The sequence below is a fragment of the Jatropha curcas genome, chromosome 11 (assembly GCF_041381405.1).
Source record: "Jatropha curcas cultivar XTBG-Jc1 chromosome 11, XTBG_Jcur_1.0, whole genome shotgun sequence".
Taxonomy (NCBI): Eukaryota; Viridiplantae; Streptophyta; class Magnoliopsida; order Malpighiales; family Euphorbiaceae; genus Jatropha; species Jatropha curcas.
The window spans coordinates 3,742,238-3,764,972 of NC_143161.1; the positions used below are offsets into that span (position 1 = coordinate 3,742,238).

The window sequence follows — 22,735 nt, forward strand, 5'->3', positions numbered from 1 at the left end:
AGAGCTGTTAACTTGCCTCATTATATATGTGGATGATATGATTATCACAGGAGTTGACACAGAGGAAATAACATCATTGAGAGAGAGGCTCTTCAAAGAATTTGAAATGAAAGATATTGGGAAACTAAAATATTTTCTAGGCATCGAAGTCTTGAGGTCAAAAGGGGGAATTTTCATCTCACAAAGAAAATATATACTTGACCTTCTCACAGAGGCAGGATTAGTGGATTGCAAGCCGGTTGAAACCACAATGATAGTCAATCATGGGCTCAAGATCATTGAAGGAGCTGAGTCAGCTGATCGTGGCCAGTATCAAAGGCTAGTTGGGAAGCTAATTTATCTCTCACATACTAGACCTGACATTGCTTATGCAGTTGGGGTGGTTAGTCAATTCATGCACAAGTCACAGGTTGACCACATGGAAGCAACACTCAGGATTATCAAATATCTGAAAGGAACACCAGGACGAGGAGTGTTATTCCAGAAGCATGGTCACTTAGAAATACAAGCCTACACTGATGCTGATTGGGCGAGGAATCCGATTGATAGGAGATCGACATCAGGGTACTTCACTCTTGTTAGCGGTAACTTGGTCGCTTGGAGAAGTAAAAAGCAGAAGGTGGTAGCTCTCTCCAATGCTGAGGCAGAGTTTCGAGGGATTGCAGGGGGTTTAGCCAAAGTTCTCTGGTTGAAGAAGTTATTGACAGAGTTAGGTTTCCCTCCAGGAAGGCCCTGCAAACTGCTGTGTGATAATAGAGCGGCTATAAGCATTTCTGAAAATCCAGTACAACATGATAGGACCAAACATGTGGAAGTTGATAGACACTTTGTCAAAGAGAAACTTGAAGATGGAAGCATTTGTTTGCCATTTGTTCGGTTTGAGGAGCAGTTGGCAGATATACTCACCAAAGCAGTTCCAGGAAAGATCTTCAATCAAGCATTAGTCAAGTTGGGTGTCGGAGACCCTACGACCCAACTTGAGGGGGAGTGTAAGAATAAGGAAATCATTCAGAATCAGAAAAATAAGAAAATTGGATCAAGCAGATAAGGAAAGGATCGGAATCAAGCAAATAAGGAAAGGATCAGAATCATAAAAATAAGGAAATTGGATCAAGCAAATAATGAAATGATCAAACGCAATTATTGTAAATATTCTATATATTGTGTATATAAACTCTGTAATTTACAGATTGAAAGGTATGAAAAAAGAATTTTTTTTAACCCTAAAAGCTATCAGTACAGAGTTAAAACTTTCATATGCAGTTAACTTAATTGGTCATTAAAAGAATATCATATTCCATACTTTGTAAAGTAATTAATTATGTTCGCATTTTGTAGGAAATATTTGCCTATACAAAGGAGAGGCTACAAATAAAAATCATTGGATGAATTGATGTGTTATAGATATATTCCTCTTCTATGGTGAAAATAGAAGTCGCTCACAGTCACGTTATGAAAGAAGACAAAAGATGTCATTTACTTGTGTAAGTCAAGCATATGCCCACCAATATCAGTAAGAGTAGCCCTAATTGCTTTTATCTTTAATTATATATCTTCCTTTTCTTTTCTTTACCTAATAGGATACATCGAAGCCCACCAAAGAAAATAAAGCTCTTCCTGATCTGTTTCACACTCACCATTGCTTCTTTCACATAATATAATTTTCTATGTCTGTCTCATCAATAATCATTTCACTTTCTCTCTAATTTCTTCTTCTTCTTCTTCTTTCTTCTCCTTTCCATGGATCGGGTTTTGCTGCTTTTTCTGTCATGTGTGGCTCTGCCACTGGTTTTTACTACAACAACATGGGCAGAAGAGAAGGTTATGAATCCAAAACAGTTGGAAATGTTTGTTGATGAGATTCCAGATGTGCCTAGAATCCATGGTTATGATATTGTTAATGGGGTTCCCAAGCCTAAGCGACTTAGAATTGGCATGTTCAAGATAGAATGGGTAAGTAAGTTTATTAATTTTACTAGTATTTGAATTAATTTATGCTTTTGCATAGTTATTGCTGCAATTTCATTTCTTAATTTTTTGGGTTATTTTATTTATTTTTATTATTATCGATTTCAAATTTTTAATGGCTTCAATTGGAAGCCCTATCATGTGTTTCTTTGCTTTACATAGTTTCATTTATTCCTTCTTTCTTTTTGGTGGCCACCGTTCTAATCTTTCTCTTTATATTAAAATCTAAATAAAGGAATACTTTCCCTCTAAATTTGAACTATCAATTCACCTCTATTACGATATTCATATTAACTATGTTGAATACTTCATAAATACATTTTTTTTTTTATTTCAAAACTTCTGTTAAATTATGCTTTTATATTTTTAAATATATTAGGAAAAATTAAATAAAATTATAGTTAATAATATTATCTTACTCCATGTGAAAATCAAATTTATATTTATTGAACAGAGAGATATATACATTGATAATTCTAACTGTTCCATTTCAAAAAATAATAATAATAGTAATAATAATTCTAACCGTTCCTATTCTAAACAAGAATTATATGTCAATTTTTTATTTTTATTTTTATTTTTATTTTTTTTAATCAACGATGTCTTTGCAATTTCATCGAATGCCCCGAAGGAATAATCCACGGTCTTATTCGGCCATTTTTCAATGAAATAATTAAATATGACCGTCACACACCTTACACCAGTTAATATTTATTTTTTAAGGGAATAAATTATTTGCTTAATTGATACTCTTTAAATATTTAATTTTGGTTGAATATATATATATATATTATTTGTTTGAAGGATCCAAAAAATACTTTCAGGAGAGTTTTTCTTTTTCTTTTTTTTTTTTTTATATCTTATTAATACTACTTTTGACTGTATTTGTTTTGGCAGAAATTCCATCGGGACTTACCGGCAACACCAGTGTTTGCATATGGTGTATCTAAGCACAACGCAACCGTTCCTGGTCCAACAATTGAGGCCATTCATGGCGTTGGCACCTACGTGACGTGGAAAAATCACCTCCCTTCAAAGCACATACTTCCATGGGATCCGACAACCCCAACCGCCATACCTTCCACAAAGAAAGGCATTCCTACGGTGGTGCACCTCCACGGTACTATTGGCGAACCCGAGAGTGATGGGAATGCCCAGTCATGGTTCACTAACCGATTTGCTGAAAAGGGACCCACGTGGACCAAAAAAACATATCATTACCACAACTTTCAACAACCTGGGAACCTTTGGTACCATGATCACGCAATGGGGTTGACTAGAGTCAACCTATTGGCCGGCTTAGTTGGAGCCTACATTATTCGTCATCCTGAAGTTGAGGCCCCACTTAGACTACCTTATGGTGATGAGTTTGATCGGACGTTGATGGTGTTTGATCGAAGCTTCCGTACTAATGGTTCGATATACATGAATTCTACTGGAAACAATCCCTCCATACATCCACAGTGGCAACCCGAGTACTTCGGAGATGTAATTGTGGTCAATGGCAAAGCTTGGCCGCGTATGATTGTACGACGTCGTAAATATAGATTTCGCATTATTAATGCCAGCAATGCAAGATTTTTTAGATTTTTTTTAACCAATGGCTTGAGATTCATCCACGTGGGATCTGACTCTGTGTATCTTGAAAGACCTGTTGTGAGCAATGAAACTCTCCTGGCCCCATCTGAAGTTGCTGATGTGGTTGTTGACTTTTCAAAGTCAAAGTCAGACACTGTTATTCTAGCTAATGATGCACCATATCCATATCCAACGGGGGACCCAGTCAATGAACCAAACGGTAAAGTGATGAAATTCATCATCAAGAAGGATCCAGAAGTTGACACGTGGAGAGTGCCTAAGAAGTTGATTAAATATTCTTCTCCAGAATTATCCAGTACGTCGCAAACACGGTACATTGCTATGTACGAATACACAAGTGCGACTGATGAGCCAACTCATCTTCTCTTGAACGGTAAATCTTATGAGGAACCAGTGACTGAGACACCAAAAGAGGGGACCACAGAGGTGTGGAATGTGATCAATCTAACGGAGGATAATCATCCGTTGCATATTCATCTGGGATTATTTGTAGTGATTGATCAAACGGAGTTGGTTAACTTGGAGGGCTTTAAAGCTTGCATGTTGAAAGTGAACGATGCGATTAAGTGCAAAATAGACAAGTACGCACGTGGTCAGAAGTTAGAGGTGCAGGCCCAAGAGAAGGGGTGGAAGAACGTATATAAGATGATACCCGGATACGTCACCAAGATTTTAGTGAGGTTTGCTTACATACACTCGAATGCATCCTACGTGTTTGATGCAACCGCGGAACCTGGCTACGTCTACCATTGCCATGTAAGTCTTTTTACTTTATCTATCCAGCGATAATAACAACTGTGATGATGGAAAAATGAAAAATAATGAGATCAAGAAATTACAAATACATACATTATTTTTTATCCACCTCAATGATTAAATATTACCAGATTTTCATTTTACAAATCATTCAATTTTTAATATTATCGTTTCTAAAAAAGCTTTTAACATTTATCACCATCTACTTTTTTTTTCTTATCAATAATTACATCATTTTACTTTTTATGATTTTGATGTTTTCAATTTCTTGAAAAAGTTTTTTTTTCCTCCTTTTCTTATCAATGATAATTTTTCTTTTTATCTTTTCTTATCAGTTGAATAGATCATTTTACTTCTATGATTTAGATATTTCATATTTCTTGAAAAAATGATTTGATTCGTGAAATTATTTTAATGATAAATGATTCACTTTTAATCCTTAAATTTTTATTAAAAAATTCAATTTAATTTTAAATATATATATTAATTTAGGATATAAACTTATAATTAATTTATTTTATTTTCGATAAAATAATAAAATATATTACGTTTTTTTTAAGTTTAAAACAATAAAAAATATATTTAAAGAAAACAATTCAGATAGATGTTACTTATTCTGCTTCTTCTTTTTATTTTTTTAAAAATATTTTAAAAGTAAAAAAATTAGTATTTTATTATCACAAAAATGATAAACCGATGACAAATTCAAAGTTGGAAAGCCAAACTAGTCCTTTATCTAAATTTTTTAATAGAATCAAAATCCGGTATCCTAGCCAAACTAGTCCATTTGAATGCGCTAAGTGACAAGTTTTTTTGCTTCTTAGTCACATGCAGAGGCTTCCATGAAATTGAAAATTCCAAAAACTGCAAAACCATTATTAAGTTTGTCTACTTCTAACGGTGTGATGGCTTTTAGATATGGTTGCTGTTTTGTTTTTTTGGAATTGTTCCTCTTCTGAGAAATTCAAATTTATAAAACAAAAATGTTACTTTTCAAATGCAGATTTTAGATCATGAAGATAATGTCATGATGCGACCCTTAAAGTTAATTCGTTGAGGAGGCGAACTGAGAACATTAGAGTTTTAAGAACAAATTAAGGTTGCTTTCTTTCTTTATTTAGTTAATTTTTCTTAATAAGTATAATTTTTAACTTTTAATTATTTTGGCAGGATGGCTATTTATTTTGAAATAACTGCAGAAGTTGAAGGAGGGCCAAAGTGTAAAAATATAGAATTTGTGATAATACCAAGTACAAAATATGGTGTTGATCATATTTTATTATTCAAATAAATTAATAAAAGGTATTATTATTATTATTCAATAAATAATTAATTTCAGTTTTATCTTCCCCTTTTGAATTAAATAAATAAATAAATATATGATAATACGACAACTGAAAATACACAAAATAAGTTAAATATACGATAAAACTACGATAATTGAAGATGTAGAAAATAGTATTTTCATTTTTGTTAAAAAAGAAAAAGCAATGGTAATCTGAAAATGCTGAATTCAGTACCATCATATATGAAGATCAAACAATTATATTTCAATTTAATTAGAATGACAAAACAAAATCTAATATTAATCTTAAAACTTTTATATTATTATTAAAAATTTTTAAAATTCTTTGTGAAGGAAATAAAAAAATAAATTATATTGTAGAAATTTCATTCTATTCCTAATTTCGTATTCCTAATACTCAAAAAAAAATTTTCCTATTCCTGGACCAAATTCGGATCAGAAATTTCTAAAGACAGGCCATAGCCCATGCGGCCGAGATGGCTCACAAACTTAGAAGGGAAAGACCAATGCCTAGAGTCTCATCCACTGGGCCACGTCCTTGGATAGCGGCAAAATCGTCAAACGGCAAAAACATTTTCTGTTCACTGGGGAAAGCTAAAATCAACACTCACGGCCAAGGCAACGAGCATCCTCGCCTGAAAATGGCAATAACAACGTTCCATCATCATCGTCCATTCCCTCTATTAACAACCAAATCACAACCGTCCGTTCGACCAAAGTTTTCTTGTTCCGCTCTTCACTACTCGAGCAAGGTCAGTTCAGTTGCTTGAGAATCTCTCCTTTTTTAATACATATATGATATCACAATTGTATCACTGTAAATTAGAAATTAAGGTGTTTTTGGGGAGGGAATCAGTGCAGGAGGGAGTATACAAGCGTAATGATAGTCCCGACTGGAGTGGGGGCCGTCATTGGTGGATTCGCCGGTGATGCTTTACCTGTTGCTCGTGCTTTGTCATCCGTCGTAGATTGCCTTATCACACATCCTAATGTACGTTCTTCTTTTTCATTGGAATTATGCAATTTGCATTTTGAGCAATCATTACATTTTTTACTTTGCAAATAAACACATTACAGGTGCTTAATGCTGCCATGCTATATTGGCCTATGTCGAACGTGTTATATGTTGAAGGTTATGCTCTTGACCGTTTTGCGCAAGGTTTATGGGCTCTTCAACCTGTTCACCAAAATAAGGTGTCTTGAATTTGCTTGAATTTGATTTATCTGGTAGATATCGTTTAGTAGTGTTAATTGTGGTCGTGGGGCAAATTGCTGACTTCGTTATCTTTCATTGGACATGTGATGCCAAAGTAGGTAGGCTTGGTTCTTGACAAGGGAATAGAGGAGGAGCTTCGAATTCGGCATTTGCAAGTTGCTGATGCGACTAGAGCTTCCCTTGGATTGCCTGTTGTTGAGTATATTATAACTGATACCCCATTAGAGGTACCATTTTTTTTCAGCTGTATCAGAAAGATTTTTTTTTTTTTCCTTTTCATTTTAAATTGCTCTCTTGGTTCCAAGGGATTACAAATATTTTTTCTTTTGAACACTTTAATTATACAGACATGCCATTGAAATTGTATTGCACAATCAAATTCTAAGGCTCTTTCCTATTCTAAAATTAGGGGTACCATTTTTTGGATTTGTATTAGTGAACATTTGAGATATTATTTTATTCGGTTGGTGACACTCAAAATATTTATGCATATAGTATATGCGCATGTTTTCTGTCTATTTTATGCATTAACAGCAGAAGGGCAACTCTAACCTTTGTCAATACTCAAAAGATTTTGCTTGGACAAGTCCGTTTATGTTTAGATAATTAATCTTCGAAATTATATGCTACCTAGAAAAGGGAATTAATATTTTGACCAATATGATTGCAAGAGCTTAAAGCTCATTAACTAATGCAGGTGGAAAAATGGGTTGATCCCAAGAGTGGTCAATCAACTGGCAGGATTAAGAATCCTAGTTCACTGTTAAGGGCTGTGCAGACTTTAGTTGTCCAATCTCAAGTGAATGCCATTGCTGTTGTTGGACGCTTTCCAGATGATGATATTGACGACATTGATGATTATCGTCAGGGAATGGTATGACAACCATGTTTTTGATGTTAGCCTCCTGCTACAACTAATTTTTGGATGTATTGAGCGTATGAAAGGAAAGCATTCCAAAAAATTTGATAGTGTCCTTGGAAAACCTTTTCAGCTTTTTTTATTAAGTTTCTGCGTGCCAAGTATTTTCAAAGTATTATTAACACATCTGATCTAACACTTGCTCTTATACTCTGAAAACAAGAAGTTTCATGTATTCTGTCTTGCAGTTTTTATTCTGAATATGCTTTTAGCAACAGATTTATATTTTTTTCTTATTTAGTAAAGAAAAAAGCTTTGAGATCAAAATTTTTGTTGTCATTCACCTTATGTTTTTTTTTTTTAATTTATTTTTTTCTTCTTTTTGGCTGCAGGGAATAGACGTATTGGCAGGAGTAGAAGCAGTTATAAGTCATCTCGTGGTCAAGGAATTCCAGATTCCTTGTGCACATGCTCCTGCGATGCAACCACTTCCCTTGACCCCATCTCTTTGTCCCAAATCAGCTGCTGAGGAGGTTTGTGAACTTGAATAAAACTGTGTTGCTGTGACTGAGTGCATCAATCTTAATTTTGTATTTAAACATTTAGGCTGCTACTGGAGGTGAGTGATCATGGGCAATGGGAGGCCAGTATAGAATCAAATAGACAGAGAATACGTTTAGCCAATGTTATGTGTTTAATTAAGAAACAAGGGGATGGGCTGTGGGCCTCCAAATTGTTCTTCTGGGAAAGCAAATCCTGGCTGAGGGATTGAGAAATTGTTAATTTTGTTGCAGTTGCTGAATATAGAAGCAAACCCTTTGTCGAAAATAGATCTTGATCTCTTCAAACTGTTGTAAGTGTCTATTTATTTTTCTCATTGCATTTACATGTGATTGTCTTACAACAGATTAGTATTTTAGTCAATATTATGATATAATGATCAGCAACCTCATTCAACCATGCGAACACCCTCATCTTCCTGGCAACTTTAACTGATGAACTGATGAAGTCTGATTAGAATCATAGAACTCCCTAGTAAAATTAGGAAAGCAAATTTGAAGTTTACACCTATAATTTTACAAGTGGAATGGACCAAAGATAACGTAATCTTCTCATGTGTTTATATGAATTTCTATTATCTAATCTGTTGCAGTTTGCATTTTTATTTTTAATCTCTGGATCTCATATGTGCACTTATGTTCAATGCCCTTTTCAACAGATAGGATACACTTTCTTGCCCTGTGTACTTGCTGGGCTGAGTAGAGCACCGCAATATTTGGTGAACAACTCCCAGTTCTCAGAAAAAGGTTGCCTATTAGCTTCTGATGTTGATAGTGTTGTTCTTCCAGTAGATGCTTGTGGTGGAGATGGTGCTCTTGCTTTTGCAAGAAGTAAACAACACAAGGTAGAAATTCAAAAGCATGAGCACATCAGATTTCCCTTTCATTATATAGAAAATTTTAATTCTTGTATAAGACTGTAAGGTAGAGCCCAATAATTAGCATTTTGGCTACTTACCACCTTTTCTGCCTTACTGATTGTTTTTCTTTTTCAGCCACTTATAATTACCGTAGAGGAAAACGTAACAGTTCTCAATAGTACACCAGATAAACTTGGGATCGAAGCGGTATGGATTATATCATTTGAACAATCATATTTCTTTTTTGCTCATGTTTGTTTTGGAGTTGCTAGATTTTTATGGCCTTGAGAATTAATTTAACTTCTTTGTGGTCAGTAGTATTTTCTTCGCTGGTGTGTATGCTAAGATACAGGAAATTGATGCCCAAACATTTGTGCTTTACAAGTATTTTTATCTTTCTCTGGGAACCTCATAACTTTATTTGAAAATGCTGCTCTGCCTACTTTTCGGAATGAATTTGGCCATGGATTAGGCATATTTGATGAAAAAAGTGGAAGTAGTACTTGTACAGCCTTTATTATCTGTTTGCCAATTTCTTATTTTCCCCACCTTTACCTTCCAGCGTATACTTGCTTAAACAAACAAACAAGTAACAGAATTAACAGACTCCTTTATTCTGTCTCTTTTGCCTAGTTGTGTTATCTCTCGAAGGAGAGGTGCCAGGTGCTAGTGTTAATTAGACATTTAGCCTTTTTTGTGAATGACAACGTATTAACTTCCAATTTTCCCAGTTGTAAAGCGAGTTACCATGTATGGGTCTGCTATGTTGGCTTGCTTCCTTGTTAAAGCAGGCCACGCCTGCTTTCTTTCTTGAATGGGCCTATCTTCGACAAGTATTATGTGTCATGCTTGGATTACTTTACTATTATACAGTATCTTACTTTAGATCCCAAATTGTAGGGATAAATTGGAAATGTTTATTGAGGTTGCAATTATGTCCAATGGTCCACTTGCACCTAATAAACATCTAACATTACTGCGTTGATTATTGGTCTGTCATTTACAATTGGGAATTTTATTAATCAGATCGTCAAGAAATTATGATTTATTTCAAAACTAAGCAAAAGTGGATTATTTTGCAGGTCACAGTTTCAAACTACTGGGAAGCAATTGGCATTATTGCAGCTCATAAGGCAGGAATAGATCCACATTCTCTCCGAAGAAACAGAATTGGCAACCTTCAATGCACTTCTGTTGCGCCAGCTAATGGGTTTGTAGTTTCATCCACAACATGATTTAAGAAGTCTGCCATTGATTTGTTTCTTGCTAAATTCCATATCTAATGCTCATCATTCTGCACACCAGGGCATAGTATAGTGATAAGTACATATACGACTTGACGATATATATATATTCGAATCCTCTTCCCCAATATTCCAAAGAAAAAAAAAAAAAGCTCACCTTTCTAGAATCATGACAGCTATAGTTCAGAGCACTAAATGAAAAGTTTTGAGCATTGTTCTTTCGATCAACAATAAAGTAAACGTATCAATGCATCAATATGTTATTTATTTATTATTATTATGATTATAAATTCACCAGGTTCCAACTAGGGATTTGAACTTCTAACTGCATAGTTTTAGATTCATTACCATTTAAGCCTAAGCTCATATTTAGTTAGAATTTATCAGATTTTGAGTTCAAACTTACTTTTTTCTTGGTCATGATTTTTTTTTTTTTGGAAAAGAAAGTAGAAAATTTTCGTAGATCATGCTATGGTATGATGTTAGAAGTTGTTGAATAGCATTATTAACAGGAACAACGCACGTTTCCTCTCACTCACAAATCACGATCAAATAAGTTAATCTATACAAGTGAATCTGAGCATATGGGATCCACGCTCCACGTGAGTGTGGAGCATGAGTTTATCCCAACTAATCTTTGTTTTGTTGTGAGGAGTTAACATTTAGAATATTTATGTTAAGACCTCAAATATTTTAGAATTACAACTTTTTTAGGAGTACATCATTCTTATGTCAATTAAGCATCAGCTTTTAACTTGTATATCTTAGATTGGGGTAAAACTGAGAGTATTAGAAGTGGACCTATTCTCCAAGCTAATTCAATACAATCAATTAATACGAGAGCATTGTTCTCGTTTCATTGGGAAATATATATATATTTTTAATTCTATAATAATGATAATAATAATAATTAAGTATCTAGTTTTAGGAGCTCCTAATTGATTGGAGCTAATTATTGCTATACATTCTATATGTGGTTCTTATGCATTTCTCTTTTTATTATATGTGATGTATTAATGTCGATTGACAACACTGCCTCCATTCTCAATATTAGAAAATTAATATTTTAAATTTTTTTTTTTAAAAAGTCAATTTATAGATAATGAGAATAATATAAGTATATAATCATATTCTAACGAAAGAAATAAGAAATGCAAATATAAATGTGCAACATTTTCATATATCTGACCTCATTTGGTTTAGATCGACCTACTTCCTGAAAAGCATATTTTCAGGAAAGTTACTTTGTAGAAAAATATAATGTGATTGTATTTACTTAATTTCTTAAATTCTCATACATTAAAAATCTGTTAACTAAATTTGATTTTTAAAATGATGTAATCCTAAAATGCATAACTATAAAAATTGAACTATTTCATTGATAAAAGCCTAATAGCTTATCATTAATTCAATATGTGAAACATTTTATATAATATGCCATTTAAAAATCAACATACAATTTGTGATCACATAATCATCAGCAACATATAAATAATAGTTTGAACATCTTATATATATATATATATATATATATATATATATATATATATATATATATATATATATATATATATATATTATAATTTTAGTATCCAAAATATATAATTTTTTTTTTGTTAATGAAATGTGGAATCTTAATTAAAAAAAATGTTTTACAAATATGAGTCAAATAATTACTTTTAGGGAATAATACTCAAAAATTTTACGTAGATTTTGAGTTATGACAATTGACAAAATAGGCATTTCGAAAATAATTTTAAACTTTAAAATTAATTTTCAGAAAGATATAAATTATTTGAGGATAAAGCATGATTAAGATAATAATAATAATAATAAAAGAAACAGAGATTGGATAATTTTTACCTATTCAGAAAGACAAGCTATATATATATATATCATCGATAATTAAAAAAAAAAAAAAAAGTTAAATAAAGCACATTGTCGTATCATCAATTTTTTGTATATTCATCGTACAAAGAAAATACCGTATTGCAAATAAGGAAGGATGGGATTGGATACAGAGAAGTGAATTGCATTTTAGGTCTAGCTACCCAACCTGTCAATAAACAACAATTGATAATATATCTAACCATCCATTTTTGTTCTGTCGTTCGGGCTAAGCCATAAATTAAGGTTGACTTTTTAAAAAAAAAAAAAAAACAAAGAAAAAGAAAAGGCTTTTAAGGGTAGGTTTAGTTTTTTTTTTTTTTTTTTTTTTTTTTTTTTTTGAACTATTAGTTATTTTATTATTTAACACCAACCACTATACGTAGGCTGAAATATTCATTCTATAACCTACTTTTATTTAGTGTATAAAAAATATATATTTTCTCTAAATATATCGAATTTTCATTTTTGCCATTCATGATTGATAGTGTTTTAGGGATCATAGGATCCCTCTCTTTATTTTTTGTCTGACTCATATATTTTATTTATTGGATTATTGGAAATATATAGCCACAGTCATTTCAAGTTATATATCTGCCTTTCAACCAATGGGAGCTTGTCACCTTCATTTTATCCAGTCTCAATTATTATAAGAAAAAAAAAAATATTCATTATTAGTTGTAGTTGGTAGCATCCACACTTAGTCCAGAACATTCTTACTATTTTGAAATTGCTTTATACTAAATATTCCAAAGCTTGTCCATAACTATCTTTGTTGCTCACTGAGACTGTGAAATCAATTGCTATTTACATAAAAATATATATATAATTAATTATGCAATAAACCCATTTGTGACCTGTAATTGAGTCACGGGTTCAAGTTATGGAAATATTTCTTTCTAAAAATAAAAGAAAAACTCCGATATCTATAAACATGGAATATTTGGTGCACTAAATAACCTTTATGCAACAAACTCTGATTCTGTTTATTGTATTTTCCATCAATGATTAATTAAATATTACATTATTTACATAGTAATTTAAATTTTTAAGCAGTCAACCTACACCACCTTTTGAATTAGCAATATTTAATTTATACATAATAATATAATTACATTCTATTTGTCAACTTATAACTATTAATTTACTTTTACTAGGTTAAAGGAAACATGGCTGTCTGTACAAGATAAGTAGCTAGGTTAACTCAAGAAATTTTATATTCATTACCTCCTAAGTTCTTGCAATATTGTCTGTTCAGGATCTTGCTATAATCTGCAGCTCAATTGTTTTTTATAACCAGGAAGTAATTTAATAAACTTTCCATAATCAGGAAGGAAGGTTGAAGACTTGTTAAATAGTATTAAGAGAAGCACACCTACCAGCTTTTCTTTCAAGAACTGTCAAAGCACGAGAATCACATGATTATCAGACGGTCCATGATCCCATATTAGTTCTCTCTTTTTATCCTTATCCTAAATATCCCTTATGACAGGGAAATAATTTGTGAATTCCTACCCCACAAAAGAGGAATGGAGTTATTATTTTTTTAGTATTTTGCCTATCCAACAATGGCTGTATCGACATTTTCCCTTAAAATAGACAAATTCTCATTTCAAGAAATTATAAACTACTTCATTAATAATAATTCTAAAGCCAACCGATTGCTCGATTAGTAGTAATGAATTATATATTTAAGCAAACTTCATCCCTAAAGTCAGAAATTCGAAATTTCAAATTGTTTAAATTAAAAAAAAATTATATAAATTCTATTTATTTAATAGAAGGGAACTGTTGTTCAATTTGTTTTATGAATTCTCCACGTCATTACATTTGTGTGTATATATATATATATATATATAGCTAAGGGCAGTTCCAACAAGAAGTCACCAGTGCTAAATAGTGACAGTGGGCCAAATTTGTTTATATATTTTGTATTGTAGGAGCCAATAGTTCATTCTTATTTATATTAGATGGATAAATTACAGTAGCATGTCACATCCTACTAAAGCTATTGTGTCCCCATTTTATCCATTTCACTCCATTATGTTTTTTTTTTCTTTTTTCTTTAAATTATATTTTTCCAATTAATGCACTTTATGACTAATAATGTGACATAACGAAGTGCATTCTCAATGTACATCCAAATAAAAAAAAATAAACTTATTTCCTTTTCTCCTTCATCTAAAATTATAAGTCACCCTCATTTTTTAAAAAAGCATAATTAATTTCTAAATTATATAATTCACCTCTATTAAATATGTTTTATCGTCAAACAAATTTTCTCATTCAGTTTTTCTGTTTATAAAAATAATATTATTATTTACTTTAATTTTTTAAAAAATAAAGATAAAAATAAAATTGAAAATAAAATAAAAATATTTAAATAATTAATATGACATTAATTTTTTCAAAAGTGTCATCTAAATAAAAAAAAAGTTAAAATTTATAAAATTTAACATGATGACTGAAATATCATATTTATGTGGATAGTTAAATAACAGATTTAGTATGCAAATGAAGAAATGTTGTATATAACTTTAATAATATTGCAAATTTCCAAAAATCAAATTATATTTTTTTAATAAGAAGACGTTAAGGTTGCAATTTTATGTGGTATACATATTAAGGTTTTCAGTCTATTTCATGAGAGGAAAAAAAAATTTTTTTTTTCGCAATTTTATTCCAAACTAATTTATTAAGTGAGTTTAATTATTAAAATTTGTATAAAAGCAATGATAAGATATACAAAAATATAAATACATTACTGAAAGCAAATTAGTTTATAAACCGGTACGTATATAAATTAATTAATCTACAGAATGAAAAATTTCACAGATGAAAAAGAAAAATAAAGGTTTCTTTCAAGTTTTTTTAATGATTATAAAAAGGTTGATACACTTTAACTGTCCCATAATACATATAAAATGGATAGAAGAACATAGGAAATAACGAAATTAATTAATAGAAAGTGGTTAAGTATTAGAGAAGCAGTCATTTTCCAAGAATAAGAAGCCATTTTGTTGGTGAATATTGTTTGACAGGAGATGGACCTATTAGAATTAATGCTGGAAGGTGAAGACTGAAGAGGAAGTGACTGTTTGTTCAAAATTTTTTTTCCATGGAAGCTGTCCAAAACCATCAGTCAACCAAAAATCATGTGATATTGCCAACTTTCTTTTCTCCTTCTGCTTAATTACTTTTATTTCTAACATTTTCCTATTTTCATCTCTCTATCCGTTCCTAAATACTTATCACATTTGAAAAAATATTATATTATAAAATATTTATCATATTTATGATTTTAAAAAATAATAAATTATTTTCATGTTTATACATTTGTATCTAACCAATAATTATTACTTCAATTTCTAAAAAAATTTAGTGTTTGGATATGTTAAATTAAGGTTGATATACTCAATGTACTTAATAATTTATTTAACTCATACAAATTTAATATTTTTTTTAAGAGATGTGAAATTTCAAATACGACAAATATTTAGAATATTAAAACGTTTACTTGGAAATATTTTTCAAACTACATATTTCCTGTCGTGTAGTTGTAATATTGAAAAAGAAATATTTTTCAAACTACTTATTTCCTGTCATGTAGTTGAAATATCGAAAATTTTATTAAAATTTTTATGACTATAAATAATTTCAAATTACACAAGTTTCATATCCTAAATATTTATTGTTTAATGTGAAAAAATACATAAAATAATAAGTTAAGATAGTGGAAGACCTATACTGTTAACTGACAATGATTAGTAAATATCGAGTATTAGAAATGATTTATAATGGTGATTACTGAAGAATAATTAATAGATTACTAATTATATGTTTATAAGGTTATAAATAAATTTTTTAATGTCTAAAAAATATTCATTTTTGTAAGGTGAAGTCATTTTCTTAAAAAAAAAAAATTATTGACTAATTTTTCATATTTCTCTAAATATCAAGAAATTCAAAAATTATTTTCAAGTAAGTTATTTTCAACTCAATATTTTTTTTTTTTTTAAAAAAATCTTATACATATCTTTGATTAATCTAACTTGGATCGTTAATTTAAATACACAATTTATCTGAAAAACAAAAATATATAGGCTTTAAATTATTCCTTGTGCTCATCAAATGTACATTTGATATGATAATACAATTCCTTAACTAGAAGCTGAAACCCTAAATATCTGCTCCTCTAAACAAAAAAGAAAAGGAAAATGTAATTTCTAATCCATACTTAATATATATAAATCCACTATTAATTTTTAACCTCATAATCTCACAACGCAAAAAAGAGTGCTATATATTCATATACCCTAAACCTAAAAATAAAGAATTTAATTTTACAATTAAGAAAAATGTAAGTAAAAAATGAGAGTGAGGAACTAGGAATGGATAAGGACTTATACTTAACATCAACTAACACGAAGAAGACCGTCAACCCTACCACCACCTTTCTCTCTTTATATCAAAGTATTGTCCTAGCAGGCACAAACACGCACCCACTCAGTCATCCGCATGGCCAAACCACCGGTCCAAGTCAACTCTTGTCTTTGCTCGCCCTATATATCCAAATATTACGCCTAGCTAGCTACCCCTTCTTCTTCTTCGCTACATCTCTCTGTGTTTAATTCTTTCTCATACATTTCTTTTTTCATTCAAGAATTACAGTCTGGAATTAAAGGCTAGCAATGAGAAAGCCTTGCTGTGATAAGCAAGACACAAACAAAGGAGCTTGGTCTAAGCAAGAAGATCAGAAACTCATTGATTACATTCGAAAACATGGCGAAGGTTGCTGGCGAACCCTCCCACAAGCTGCAGGTTATTTTCTATTAATTTAACTCCACATTTATTTCCTATTACTACATATATAATTTTTTACAATTAAATTAAAAATGCATTTCATTCCACCAGAGTTTATATTTTTTTAAGATAAAATTCTTGATTTGTTTCATTTTTGTATTCTTTTAATGCATAGTAGAATAATGATAGAGAGGAAGTATTGAATTTGATTTTGAAATATATGATGGTTAGCAGGTCTGCTTCGCTGCGGCAAAAGTTGTAGGCTGAGATGGATAAACTATCTTAGGCCAGACCTTAAAAGAGGCAATTTTGCTGAAGATGAAGAAGATCTTATCATCAAGCTTCATGCTCTTCTAGGAAACCGGTACTATATTCACTCTTTTAACTTCCTCTCTTTCCCCCTTTTTTTTTTTTTTTTTTTTTTTTTAAGAAGAATCAACTTTCAGCTGATAGAATCTGCAAATCAATTAATGACACTTCTATATATATATATATGTAGGAAATTCTTAAAGGATAAAATGGCTGTTAGGATTTTAAAACTTTTGATCTCTGTAACAAAGCAATGAACCATTGATGTTCTAATGGGTTTTTTGTTTTTTTAATTTGCAATTAGCTAAATGAGAAATAACGATTAGCATGAGTTACATAATAGTAGATAGCTTTGCCCTGAACCTTTTATAATTTAGATTAACCAGAATTTTAATTCTACTAATAGATGAAGTACTCAAACCTGATATTCTCACTTCTTACACTCTTAAGATATAATATATATACCAATTATGCTAAAATTGTGATCATATTCTATGTTTCATGTATAGTAAATTAAAGATAAAAAAAAAAAAAATTCACTAATGGTTAAAAGAAATTTGATGTTTTCAGGTGGTCATTAATAGCAGGGAGATTGCCAGGAAGAACTGACAATGAAGTAAAGAATTACTGGAATTCTCATTTAAGAAGAAAGCTAATAAACATGGGAATTGATCCAAACAATCATAGATTAAACCAAAATCTCCCTCGTCCTATTAATCATAAATCAAACCTACAAGACTCAGCAAGTGCAACATCTTCAGGGTTGAACAAAAGTAAAACAAAATTACCTCTCAGTACTAGTAATAATAACAATGACAATGAGCAAGCATCTGATGCAGCAAGTTGTTTAGAGGATATTGGCCGTACATCTGGCTTAATATTGCCAGACCTAAATCTTGAGCTTACAATCAGCATTCCTTCTTCTTCTTCTTCTTCAGCTGCCAATAACATCGTTGAAGACAATAAACACAAAATCATAAATACTAGTCAGGAGTCTAAATTATCCAAGAAACGTGAAGTTGCTTCACCTACACTTGTCCTCTTTCAGTAATATTGCTGTGAAAGATTAAGTTTTGTAAATCTTTGATCATTATTATTGTTTGAGGAAATATCAGAAAAATTAAAAGGCCATCGATCCATTTCAGATCTCTCAATTGGATGAATTAATTCAATTAGTTATGTACAAACTTTATTTTAGTGTTAACATTCTTGTTAATCATCCATCAATTGTTGTTAATTAATAAGAGATTGCATGGTTGTCAATGTGTGTTGAATCAAAATATGTCTTTATGCTTTCAATTTTGTAACTATTTGTAGTTTTAGTTCTTGAATTTCCGATATGTACATTAATAATAATGTTTTTACATAGATATTAATTAGTGGATTGATGATAAATATGTGGTAATAAATAATTTAATTTAGTTTAGTTTAATATGAAAATTTATATATATGGCCTTGGCTAATTTAGCTCAACAGATGTACTTTTTTTTTTTTTTTTTTGTACTTGGTATAATTGATGATATAATACAAATGCAATAAATTAAAAAGTTAACAAATTTTTAAATTTAAAAGAACCAGTTGGAGAAATTTTATGAAAAAAGAAGCATAGAGAAGAATCTCAATTCAGATACAAGAACACAATAATTAAGTGGGGACCAAAGAGGTTATCCAAATTAACCTGCTATGGATAATCCTTGATTAATCATTTACTATCATTTTCTCCACATAAAAATAGAAATTGCAAAGTTAATAATTCCTATAAAAAAGTTTTGTACAACTTTACCTCATTTGATTAAGGACCGGACCTTTTATCCTTTTGATTTTCCAAGAGTTAGAACAGCTTAGTTAGATATGACAATGAAATTTGAATATATTACAATTACTATTAGCAACTTATACCAAACATTCAAAAAATAATAATAATAATAATTTTTACTAGATTATTGTGATAGGAGAAAGCTATATATATATATATATATATATATATATATATATATATATTCCTTAATTTCAGTGGTAGTAAAGGCATGTGCGTCAAACTACCAACTAACATGGATTAGTGATGTAGAAGAAACATTTACACATCTTGGGTTTTGACCAAATCACACACATACATTTTTATATAATTCTTAGTTACTGTATGTATAATCCATATCTACCATTCAGTGGAACAGTAGATATATATATGTATATAACATCTGGAAAATCATAAATATCTATATTTAATTAAATACCCACATTTTTAGCATATTACCTTCTACATGTTCAGATAAAGGAAACTTGATCGATGAAGGTAACATAAAAAGGAAAAAGAGAAAATGAAATCGGATAGGTTAACTTGAAGATGAACAAAATTAGGCATCTGATCGGTAGTAGAGAAGAATGTTAGTTAAATGAGTCTTTCAACACCCATTTAATGCACTTTGGCATCTATTAACTGATGGAAGAAGATTAAAATTGTTGCCCTAGAACACTATTAGCTTTGCTAGGTTTTGGTAATGTCATATGTAGTTTTCTTGTATTTTCCTGCCAGAAATAATTATTTTATTAGGATTGTCCAATTTGCAAGAAATAATAATTATTGATATGTAATGAATGCCATGCATCATATGGCATGTACGAATTGACTAAGGCTTTCTTCCATTTAAAAACAGATTACAAAATGCAGATCAAAATATCTCAAAAAACAAGAAATTTTGGTCACTGACAAATCTGAAAGTTTGGCTTGGCTCCATTCGTTGTTAGGTTTGTTCCTCACCTTATTAACTAGGGCTTAATGCTTGGGGCCATATATCAGAAATAAATCTTTTTAGTCGTTTATGAATTTCCTAATCTGGGTGTGGATGATCTGTCTTTAGCCAAACTGGAGAAATAAACTTAATGCAGTGCAAAAAAGCTGGCTTATGATACCACCAAACTGCTAATAAAAAGAAAATGGTCACCTCCAGAACAGTGCAGTACATGAAAGAAAATCCTGACAAGAATTACTATTTTTAAAACAATTACGAAAGATCAACCAGAAATTGACTTGCAAACAATTAAAAATCATAGGCATCCTATGATGAGAAACAACATTATTGAAATTAATCTTCGAAATACGTTTCTTTATCACATCTACAACTAAAAGTCTTTCCAAAAACAAAACTGTTTGGTATAATACATATTTTTTGTTGTTAGTTATAACAGGGTGAATGGTCCCACGCCAATGCTACTGATCTTTGTAGTAACAGTTTCTTGTCTTCCTGGGCTGTTTGTACATGTTTTCTCTTGTTGCTTTCTTGATATTTAAAGGCAGTTTCTCAGTATTTACAGATAAGCTCAAAGACTGTTTCAATCACCTGATCTGATCTTATAGTTTTATAAATATAAACGAGTCCAATTAAATTTGATAATAATTAATTAGAAAAATGAGCTTAATTGGGTCCATTTTGGGGGGTTTGAATTTGTCATTACATAAAACCTTAAAAACAATAACAATAACAATAACAAAAGCCATATGAAGAACGTGAAGGAAAGTGTGTATCACGTTTATGAACTAAATGGAACATGAAAATGGAAAAGCATAGCATTTCCACGTGATGAGGCGCATGAATTATGTGTCACGTTTCTTAATTTATATATTTGATAATTATAGTTTCCCTTACTGACAAACGCAACTGGCCTTTTCATAAATTAATGATGTTGTTCTTTTTACAGCGTTATAAATTTTATATTGGAACAAAAGATAGACAATGACCATTTAATCATTAGTTCCCAGCAATGTAACAAAAAAAAAAAATAATTATTTATATACATATTGCCACTTGATGGAGAAAAAAAAAATACATACCTACGGGTTATGGCTCAGTGGCAACACAGGCTAGGCATGGAAGAAAAATTCTAAAGTTTAATCTCCACTAAACACACTTGCAGGGAGAAATAAAGAGTTTTAACTGTGACTAAACCCTGAATTGGATTAGGCAGTTCTTAGTAATGAAGTCCGAACACCGGTGATTTTTACACAAAAAAAAGAGGAAAATACATTAATTATTTTTATTACATTACTCCTTGTATGTAAATATATTTCAATGTTTCATTTGATAGTTAATTTTTTTTAAAACATTTCCATCACTCCATTGTTTTTATATTTATATTATATATTTAGACTTTATTACTCTTATAAAAATAATAACTACTAAAGTTTTTTCAATTTAATATTTTTATCTTATTATTTCATCTATAGTTAATTTAAGATATAAATAACTATTAAAAACTATAGAAAATTTAACTGATATTTTTTATTTCTATAGTATATATAAAATAAAATCAACATAAATATATATATGTGATAAATGATAATTTATAAAAATAATTATACTTTTAACAATCTTTACCGTAGCTAAAATTTTATTAAATATCAATATTTATAAATTAATCGCTCTCAATTCTAAAGTATCAACTATACGTTAATATGAACAACTAAACCCAACGTGCCCTCCATTCACCTTCTAAATTTTCATCCTCCAGAGCTCAATTCGTAGTTGAGCTAATGATTGAAATTCTTGAATCTTGAAGATTGGTCAATGGATCCATAAAATGCATTTTGCTTTATCAATTCTTCTATTTTAGCCTGGTCTTAAATTTATGGTCTACACACTTTAGCCCAAAGCCCATGGATCATATACAATGATTCTATTAACTAGAATGCACACTCTCATAAAATATAATTAACTATCTTTCTAGAACAAGGTTGCCAATTTAAATTTCTAACGTTAAAGTCAGATCATAAGAATTTTTTCTTTTACAAATTTTGTACTTTTAAAAAATATTTATATCTTTTTGTGCATATAATAAATAACTATTGATAAAAAAAAAAAAAAACATAAATCATCAGTAAGGTCCTCCAATTTTAAAATAATGTGTTTTTAATCCTATATCTAAAAGTCATGACCTCTTAACAGTGCATATAAAATTTGTATACAATTGCGGCGATTATTAAAATAATAGTATTTCTGATTATGTATTTAAAAAATAAAAAATAAAATTGAAATATTTTTAAAAAAAATTTTAATTTTATTTATTTAGTGTAACAGATCTATCTAGCCAAATTTTTTCCAAAGAGAACAAATACAATAGACGGGTAAAATATAATGAATATCCATTTGAGATTTCTTTATTTTATTTATTTATTTAATACGTGGGATACAATCAATGGCCGTCCATAATACCAAACAAACAACCAGTTGTCTTTGAAATTTTATAATGAAATGAGAAAGTCCAATAACGAAATCTTAACATTTTAAGGAATTAATTAGCTGTAACGACTAATGATGCCTGTCTATATCACCAAACGCTCTACTTTTTAGTTAGGGTGTGGATCCCACACTTT

The 22,735-nt window shown here is 30.3% G+C and overlaps 3 protein-coding genes across 6 annotated transcripts; all 3 read left to right on the forward strand.

The window, feature by feature from the left end:
- Positions 1-1,559: 1,559 nt before the first annotated feature.
- LOC105634043 (multicopper oxidase LPR1) lies at positions 1,560-5,667 on the forward strand. The gene is made up of 4 exons (XM_012216804.4): positions 1,560-1,953; positions 2,866-4,323; positions 5,327-5,422; positions 5,494-5,667. Exons 1-3 carry the CDS (start codon positions 1,741-1,743, stop codon positions 5,378-5,380), a joined length of 1,725 nt encoding a protein of 574 aa, XP_012072194.1. The 5' UTR covers positions 1,560-1,740; the 3' UTR covers positions 5,381-5,422; positions 5,494-5,667.
- Positions 5,494-13,807, forward strand: LOC105634044 (uncharacterized). 3 transcript variants are annotated; one of them, XM_012216806.4, is made up of 11 exons: positions 5,494-5,625; positions 6,069-6,381; positions 6,486-6,620; positions 6,707-6,823; positions 6,944-7,072; positions 7,543-7,719; positions 8,097-8,237; positions 8,924-9,109; positions 9,260-9,331; positions 10,207-10,334; positions 13,586-13,807. In XM_012216806.4, exons 2-11 carry the CDS (start codon positions 6,106-6,108, stop codon positions 13,596-13,598), a joined length of 1,374 nt encoding a protein of 457 aa, XP_012072196.2. In that variant the 5' UTR covers positions 5,494-5,625; positions 6,069-6,105; the 3' UTR covers positions 13,599-13,807. The 3 variants fall into 3 exon arrangements, with proteins under 3 accessions (XP_012072196.2, XP_012072195.2, XP_089572437.1); XM_012216805.4 differs by lacking the exon at positions 13,586-13,807 and having other exon boundaries at positions 10,207-10,642; XM_089716311.1 differs by lacking the exons at positions 5,494-5,625; positions 13,586-13,807 and having other exon boundaries at positions 6,209-6,381; positions 6,491-6,620; positions 10,207-10,642.
- Positions 13,808-16,833: 3,026 nt separating this feature from the next.
- LOC105634045 (transcription factor MYB8) lies at positions 16,834-18,630 on the forward strand. Of its 2 annotated transcripts, none has more exons than XM_012216807.4 (3): positions 16,834-17,076; positions 17,290-17,422; positions 17,938-18,630. In XM_012216807.4, exons 1-3 carry the CDS (start codon positions 16,947-16,949, stop codon positions 18,416-18,418), a joined length of 744 nt encoding a protein of 247 aa, XP_012072197.1. In that variant the 5' UTR covers positions 16,834-16,946; the 3' UTR covers positions 18,419-18,630. The 2 variants fall into 2 exon arrangements, with proteins under 2 accessions (XP_012072197.1, XP_012072198.1); XM_012216808.4 differs by having other exon boundaries at positions 16,835-17,076; positions 17,293-17,422.
- The last annotated feature ends 4,105 nt before the right edge of the window (positions 18,631-22,735 follow it).

Excerpts from the sequence above, each read along its gene's own strand:
- LOC105634043 (XM_012216804.4), top strand. The coding sequence starts at position 1,741 with ATGGATCGGGTTTTGCTGCTTTTTCTGTCATGTGTGGCTCTGCCACTG. Across the intron at positions 1,954-2,865 it reads GCATGTTCAAGATAGAATGG|AAATTCCATCGGGACTTACC; the intron begins GTAAGTAAGTTT and ends TTGTTTTGGCAG. Across the intron at positions 4,324-5,326 it reads GCTACGTCTACCATTGCCAT|ATTTTAGATCATGAAGATAA; the intron begins GTAAGTCTTTTT and ends TTTCAAATGCAG.
- LOC105634044 (XM_012216805.4), top strand. The coding sequence starts at position 6,106 with ATGGCTCACAAACTTAGAAGGGAAAGACCAATGCCTAGAGTCTCATCC. Across the intron at positions 6,621-6,706 it reads GCCTTATCACACATCCTAAT|GTGCTTAATGCTGCCATGCT; the intron begins GTACGTTCTTCT and ends AACACATTACAG. Across the intron at positions 9,332-10,206 it reads ATAAACTTGGGATCGAAGCG|GTCACAGTTTCAAACTACTG; the intron begins GTATGGATTATA and ends ATTATTTTGCAG.
- LOC105634045 (XM_012216807.4), top strand. The coding sequence starts at position 16,947 with ATGAGAAAGCCTTGCTGTGATAAGCAAGACACAAACAAAGGAGCTTGG. Across the intron at positions 17,077-17,289 it reads AACCCTCCCACAAGCTGCAG|CAGGTCTGCTTCGCTGCGGC; the intron begins GTTATTTTCTAT and ends TATGATGGTTAG. Across the intron at positions 17,423-17,937 it reads CATGCTCTTCTAGGAAACCG|GTGGTCATTAATAGCAGGGA; the intron begins GTACTATATTCA and ends TGATGTTTTCAG.